Source organism: Helianthus annuus, chromosome 1 (assembly GCF_002127325.2).
Source record: "Helianthus annuus cultivar XRQ/B chromosome 1, HanXRQr2.0-SUNRISE, whole genome shotgun sequence".
NCBI lineage: Eukaryota > Viridiplantae > Streptophyta > Magnoliopsida > Asterales > Asteraceae > Helianthus > Helianthus annuus.
Window position 1 is genome coordinate 40,278,191 of NC_035433.2, and position 8,251 is coordinate 40,286,441.

The 8,251-nt window shown below is 35.9% G+C and overlaps 1 protein-coding gene across 2 annotated transcripts; it reads right to left on the reverse strand.

Annotated features, from left to right (window-relative positions):
- Positions 1-3,611: 3,611 nt before the first annotated feature.
- Positions 3,612-6,711, reverse strand: LOC118479607 (glutathione S-transferase T3-like). 2 transcript variants are annotated; one of them, XM_035974216.1, is made up of 3 exons: positions 6,605-6,711; positions 4,568-5,128; positions 3,612-4,481 (listed from the first exon to the last, which is right to left on the reverse strand). In XM_035974216.1, the coding sequence occupies exons 2-3, from the start codon at positions 5,115-5,117 to the stop codon at positions 3,748-3,750; spliced, it is 1,284 nt and encodes a 427-aa protein (XP_035830109.1). In that variant the 5' UTR covers positions 5,118-5,128; positions 6,605-6,711; the 3' UTR covers positions 3,612-3,747. The 2 variants fall into 2 exon arrangements, with proteins under 2 accessions (XP_035830109.1, XP_035830108.1); XM_035974215.1 differs by having other exon boundaries at positions 4,568-5,134; positions 6,605-6,710.
- Positions 6,712-8,251: the final 1,540 nt, after the last annotated feature.

Consider the following 8,251-nt stretch of genomic DNA (forward strand, 5'->3'; position numbering starts at 1 on the left):
CATCAGGAGTATAGTTAAATTTGAGGGAGAGTCTAAATTTTTTAAATTTAAAATGTTTGAAATTGTGAAGTTTATTTTGAGGTAGAGATTGTGCAGGTGTAAATCTGAGCCAGGTCGATCGATCCTGAGAAGCTTGTGTTTAAAGAGCCAGGTCTCGATACCTGAGGATTCTGTGGATAGAGCATGAGCCAGGATTCGATTCTGTGGACAAAGTTTGAACTAGGAAACAATCTTGAACCTGTGAAAGCCAGATTACGATCCTGAAGCAGATGATGCTGATGAATTTAAGGAATGCCAGCACATTGTTAGGGGGAGTCTATTGATGCTGATAGTAAGAGTGAAGCCTAGAGACTGATAAAGACTGAAGGTGCAAAGACTTGACACCGCAAGACTCGTCAACATCTGAGGGGGAGTCTGTTAGTGCATGCATCTGTCGACTTCGTCTTGTATCAAGTCTTGTACAAGATAGGTTAGATCAGGGCACGTTGTACAAGAAAATAGGAAGTTTTAGGTTGTTTTAAGGTTTATTTCGCTTGAAAGGAAGATTCCGCTTGAAATGGTTTGGAGCGGAATCACAACTTTGCTATTCCGCTTGAACTGTTGTGTGTATGTTTCAAGCGGAATCATGATACTGTAAATAGGTGTCAAGCGAAATCATATGTATCTTTTCGGATTTCGGATACCGAGGTGCTGCCGGTTTATCCACTGATTGTACAAGATGTTATATCAATCAAAACAGTGTTTAAAGTGAATTGCTAGCTGTTTCTACATCAGTTTCTTAGTTTCCGCCTCTGAAACTGATAAAGCTCCTCTGAACGACTCGTTCGGGTCCGTACACGATCCTACAAGTTTGTATAAAAACCTACTGGCATAAAACTCGTCAACATCTGAGGGGGAGTTTGTTAGTGCATGCATCTGTCGACTTCGTCTTGTATCAAGTCTTGTACTAGATAGGTTAGATCAGGGCACGTTGTACAAGAAAATAGGAAGTTTTAGGTTGTTTTAAGGATGATTTCACTTGAAAGGAAGATTCCGCTTGAAATGGTTTGGAGCGGAATCACAACTTTGCTATTCCGCTTGAACTGTTGTGTGTATGTTTCAAGCGGAATCATGATCCTATAAATAGGTGTCAAGCGAAATCGTATGTATCTTTTCGGATTTCGGATACCGAGGTGCTGCCGGTTTATCCAGTGATTGTACAAGCTGTTATATCAATGAAAACAGTGTTTAAAGTGAATTGCTAGCTGTTTCTACATCAGTTTCTTAGTTTCCGCCTCTAAAATTGATAAAAACTCCTCTGAACGACTCGTTCGGGTCCGTACACGATCCTACAAATTGTTGACAGGCGGTGTCCTTTACTAGGTATTTTGTTGCAAGTTTAGTCCTTTACCTAGGTATTTTGTTGCAAGTTTAGTCCTTTACACCCAACAATTAATAGGGTTTTTTAACTGGGTTGGGTGTAAAGGACTAAACTTGCAACAAAATACCTACTAAAGGACACCGTTTGTCAAAATTCGTTAAAAAAGACACCGCATGAAAAATGGTATAAAAATAAAGGACAAAACTTATAATTTTTCCTTAAATTAATAAATGTCAAAATGATACACATAAAAGTAGCACTTATTGTGTTACCTCATTTCTATTTTCTATGTAACACGCCTTTTTTCTTTTTCTTTTTGTGAACACATATATTAATGTGTGCACTACATTATTTAACTATTATAAACAACTAGTATTGGAGCACACGCTTCAGGGGTCTTAGAAGGTTGCTGGCGAGAATGTATTTTTAAATAATATATCTATATATTATTATAGATTATGTCTATTGTTAAAAGTTAGCCTTAACTATAATAACGTAAATAAAAATTATTAAATATGTTACCTTGCATATTGAAGAGTTAATGTAGGATTTAATCTAAACAGCACTAAAAATAAGCACAAAATACAATTAAGTAAACATCTATAGAGTTAAAAGTTAATAATAACTATAATAAGTTAAATAAATAATAAATACAATATAAAAAGTTGAACTTATAAAAAAGATAAAAGAACAAATACTTTTTATAAATATGACAAAATAACTTTATTAAACTACAAAGTCCGTATTGTAACTCAATTAGATTTCTGAGGCCAAAACGTAATTCGTTTATTAAAAAGAAGTAATATTAAACCTCTGTAAAAAAAAATCTACTAAAGTGCAGTGGTACAAACATAAATCATCTAAAAAAGATTTATTGGAGTTCAGGGGTCGGGTCATATGATAACCAAAACGTAAAAAAGATTTATATTCACCCCCACATTCATCAAACTATAATATATATTCCATACATTCGGACACTTTGATTGAAAATATCAAATTCAGACAAAACTAAAACACATGTGCAGACATATGATGACGCCCTGTGTACGGACAAGCTTATTTGTTAGGCTATAGGGTGTGGTCATGACCCTCATGACCATCATGACCCTCCATGTCAGCGCCATGTCATCGCTCTCTCATCCACCATCCAAAACCACTATCCTAAGGGTGTGGTCATGACCCAAACCACCATCCACCCTTTTTTTGTGATATATATTTTATTTGTTTTAAATAAACAATAAATAAATTTTAGTAATAAACTACATAACATTCAAATTAATAAGAAAAATATTATTTACATGGCAATTAAACAAATGGATAATTCAAGAGTAATTTCTTAGACTAGAAAATATCCATTGCCCTGTATATGATTGTTAGTATACCTTTCACTCCACTTGGTACAACAGTGCTGCAATCCTTTTTCATCCACATGTTGGTTCCATATTTGCCTAGTCTACTAGAGTATATTACGTGTGTTTTACACATACAAGAGAAGCCCTTGCTCTTTATTTTTTACTAGTAAAAGATTAATAGTGCAAGAATCTATGGTGGGCATAGGCTAACAGACATGTTAACCAGCACATCACGATACAACAGAAGAGAAAAAAAAATACATCTTAAATCCCCGAACTTGTTAACTCAAACTCAAGCCAATTTTCCCAGGTTATTGCCTCACCCTTTGACCTACTTCTCATCCACAAATAACCCATCACTTTAATCTCTTCTATAAGATTTGTCACCAACACACAATTATGATTTAAACTACATAACAGTCAAATTAATAAAAAAAATAACATCCAAATTTAAACTACATATAATAAATTTTCCCAGGTTATTGCCTCACCATTCGGAAACGACGCCTAAACATTTCATCCGTGTATACCGGGTTTTCGGCAAAGTAATCGGCCATCAACCTTCGTGGGCACCTACATATTTTACAAAAATATAAATTACACTAAGACATAAACGACACTTCAAAAAATATAATGCACGAAAAAATACCTTCACGATCCCTATTTAAACATTGTTGTCGTTTTCTCGGTTTGGACGAGGTTTCTTCCTCCTCTATAATTATTTGTGTCGTTTCCATCACCACGTTCAAAAAAAATTCGTTGATCTCGTCAGAAGAAGTTGGTGACACCATGGTGGTGAGATAACTTGTTTCTTCTTTTTCTTTGCTACTGTAGATACAAATAATATAACCGATTTAGTCCAAATTACATCAGAGATATATAACAAAGTTGTGCAAAAATTGAAAAAATAAAAGTAATATAATCCATAAAATATAAAACTGAATCAATTTCGTTACAACTAGAAAATATAAAAAATGTTTGCGACGTAAATTAAAGACGAAAACTAGAAAATATAAAAAATGATAACGACATAATTTAAAGACTCCATTTTTGAGCAATTTTCGCCTTCATTTTTTGCAACACTTCTTTATCTTTTTCCGGGAGCGAGTCGATGTTTGTTGCCATTAGCTTAAAGTCTTCACGATCGGCCGCTTCTTGCATTTCTTTTTCTTTCAACTTAAGTCTCGCCGCTTGTATTTCGTTAAATTCGGTGAACTTGCTCATCAACTTATCCACCTTCGTTTCACCCGGAGTTTCATTTTTTGTCGACATCTCTTTATTTTTGGCCGCTGCTTCCTTTTTTGCTTTGTCTCTGCCATTTGGGCGCTTCAATTCCGGAATCTCCATCACTTCATCGTCAAACTCGGGTTCGTCATTAATATTAATATGGTAACGCACATCCGAATCAACGGCACTATGCTCTATCGACTCGAATGTCTTACACCTCTTTGCTCTTGCCACCTCGTTAGGAACCGGCGCCCACTTGGGACAATTTTTAAAGATTTCCCAAGCCCCTACATATGTGAACGCACTACCTTCTTTCGTATGGTATTTTGACATAGCTATGGCAAAAACCGTTTCATCACTCGCCCCACTTGGCCGATTCGAATGAGCATTGTTGTAATAACCACAAAACGCCGATATCTTCTTATTCATCTCTCGATACTTTGAGCTCATTGAGTTCACTTCTCGGTACGGTTCTTTTTGCATCAAAGCATGAAATTTGTTGCAAACCTCCTTCCAAAAACTGCCAGACTTTTGATTATTACCTACAAAAAAATATCAAGGTGTAAATAAATGTTGTTTTATATTGAATAAAATATTATTTTAGTATAAATAAAAAAGTATAACATACCTACGATCGGACACGTAGACGTATTGGTCCACGCCCTTGCCAACGCCAACTCTTCGATCGATGTCCAAGTTTGACCTCTTCCGGTGGTTAAATTTTCTTGTTCCGGCCTCGTTGAACGCTTTTTTGTAGATGTTTTCTTAGAACTTTGAGGTTGGGTTTCGGGTACAACGGCAATGTCATCCAAATCGTCTAACGAAGGGGTATCGGGTGTCGGTTGCGATTGGACTTTCGTATGAATAGGCCGACTTTGGATTTGTTGGAGCGTTTTTAGTTGTTGCTGATATTGTTGTTGAAATTGGATTTGTTGAAGTTGAAATAAACTAGTAGGTTGCGGGGTTTGAGGAAGTTGCGTGAACGCGTTAGGATTCGGGGTTTGAGAGAGTTGCGTGAACGCGTTAGGAGTCGGGGTTTGAGGGAGTTGGTTGAACGCATTAGGAACTTGATTGTAGCTTGTAAAAGAAAATTGTGGAGTCGCCCACATCGGATCAATGGGTGGCGTCCACGGGGTTTGTGGCGGGTTGTTTGTGTTGTTCGGGTTGCTTGGATCCATGGTAGTATTAACTATAGCTTAATGACACACATAAATAGAATTGCATAAATCATAAACAACCGAACCTCAATCAATATGATCAAAGTCTAATATAATTAAATAAATTCAAATATAACCTTTTAAATTAATGGGCAACTAGCAGACTATATTATTAAAATAACAATTCTAATCCATTTGGACCTGTATAAAACTTTACCCATGTGACCAGTTAGTCAACCGACCCACTTTACCAACTGAGGGAACTACATGATATATGCATGACAATATTACTTTGGAACTTACTAAGCACATCTATTCAGACTTAGTACTACTAATTTGACATATATTAACGTGCAATACATGATAAACAATAATAATAATATAAAAGCATCCTCATGTGTAGGCACAAGTGGCATGTCAATTTAAGTAGAATATGGCAACCAAGAGGCATATAATAAAATTCAAACCAAACCTATGTTTGAACAGTCGTATAAAGTATATAGTACCAGGTTATGAAATTGTTCACTAATGCACAGGGGCGCAGCTTAACAGGGTCAGACCCCTCGAACTTTTCGCTTAGTAGTGATATATGTAGCTTTTGTATAGAAATTTTTAGGTATATACGTTTTCGACCCCCCGGTTCTATAGAAATTTTTGGATATATACATTTTCAACCCCCCCTCAGGTCGAAAACGTCAACCTTCGCCACTAAAGTGAGATATCAAACCCTATGACTTTCTAAGCTGAAACCATATATATTATAAGGAAAGAAACCTATGTATAATCAACTAATTCATTGCCATTAATCAACTCATATCAATGTGTTTAAAAGTTAAAGCAATTTTGCAACAATTAACTATACTCGTATGCGGCAATCAGCCGGAGACAATACAAGTTACCATTAATTTACATTAGTTTAAGCAATTTTGCAAATAGTCACTTTGTATGCACAGTAAACAAACAAGCATAGTAAAAAAGCATGTAATTTGCGGTGATTAAAATAAAAAGATTGCACTTCATATATCATTTTCTAGAAGCTGGTTCAGAAGCATGATGTCCATTTCATTACCTGACCGTCATATCCAACATGATGAGAAAAGGTTTCTATTCACACCTAGCTTAAATAAATTTGTGAAAACAGAAACATATCACTTACTCTCTAACTGAAATAATGCGTTTGAGCCAATTAACCAAATAACATTAGGTTTTAACTCCAAAATTCCAGTGCTAGAACTTATCTAGTGATCTGCAACTACATATAACCTAATTCAAGCTGCTGGTACAGATTAACATGTAACGTCCTCGTGTTCATATCATTCGAGTCAAATCGTGACAGACAACGAACGAATAAACCCTAACTGGTTGAGATTATATGTGTGTATGAACATTCTATAGATCATATTAACCGATCTATCATACAATTCAACTAGAAAACAATCAATCCAAACAAAAAACAATTACATCAAGAAGAACTATAATTGTAATACATATCATAAGAAAACAAGTACCTGTTATCGTTCTTCTTGATGTGATTTGCGACCGTGAACTTGATTATCACAGAGGAAAAGAATCTGTTGCCGTTCTTTTTTGATGGTGGGGTTAGGGTTTGCGTGAATAATGGAAAAAAAGGGGTCGTGGTTGCCGTGGTTTAATCCACGCGAACCACCGTGATTTAATTAAGGGGGTGGTATAGGGCATGAATAATGGGCCTATGTGGCAAATCATGACCCAATCATGACCCCCACACCCTGTAGCCTTAACATGAAACCACATGTTCGGATAGATTAAAAGGGTATATGTTCAGACCTTAGAGAATTATACAAGTTCAACTATTATTAAGGCCACATATACGGACAGTTAGGCTAAAGGTTGTGGGGTCATGGTTGGAACATGATTTGCCATGTAGGAACATGAATAGAAGAATACACCACCCCCTTGCTTGATCCACCATGGCTTCCATGGATTAAACCATGGCAACCATGGTCCTAGTTTCCATTTTTCATGATTTACTTTCCTTTTTCTTTAGAAAAAAATTAATTATAAAATAAATAAGGGGATAGTGTTTGGGTCATGACCACACCCTTAGGGTAGTGGTTTTAGATGGTGAATTAGAGGTGGGTGACATGGTGATGATATGGAGGGTCATGGTGGTCATATGGGTCATGACCACACCCTATAGCCTTATAATATGAACAAATGCGGACCATCAGATTATTATTCAACAAATTCGGACCTCTCTACTTATTTTACTACCCCATTTATGTTCAGACATTGAAAAGTATCATAAGTTTGGACCCCTCTAATGTCACCACAAGTTCTGACACTTTGCAAGTATTATGTGCGGACATATTAGGACCACATATGCGGACCTCATGTAATATTAAGTAAGGATCATGTAAGGTATCATGTATAAGTGCGGAAGTTTATAATAATAATCAAGTTCGGATGAGTTTGTTAACATATGCGGACATGCTAAAATGTGAACAAATGCGGATCCATAAAATCATTTGACAAGTGCGGACTGTCATATAAACATCATGTGCAGACCAAATCAAAAACATTAAGAGCGGACATTATAGTGTTTAATAAGTACGGACCTTATTAAAAACACAAGTGCGGACTAACTGTAATTCGATTAATTACGGAATTTAAAAGATTTTACAAATGCGGACATGTATCAACATGAGAAGTGCGGACACTATAAGTAAATCACTGATACGGACACCTTGTGACTTCACAAGGTCCGACACTTCCAAAAATCCCTTTTCTTCAACATAATGATGAACAGAAAACCCCAAATGCACAGAAATCAATCATGTCAGACATCAAATCAATCAGTAAATCAGTATTATCATATTACAATCATCAAACAATCATTACACAATCATTTAGTCTACCACACTAATCATTCATTTATCAATCATGAAGCAAGAACACAAATTGTTTATGTCTAGGGTTTTGCATTGAAATCAAAAGAACAAGATTAACAACATGAAGCATGAACACTTACCTTAGATTGATATAAACATGGTTCTAGGAGAATTGGAAGGATCAATGATTGATGGTTTGTGTGAGATTGAAGGAGTAGCCAAGAGATGAGAGAAAGGATTTGAGAAACTGCCGTATGATGATGTTGTGGGGATTTTAGAGTTATG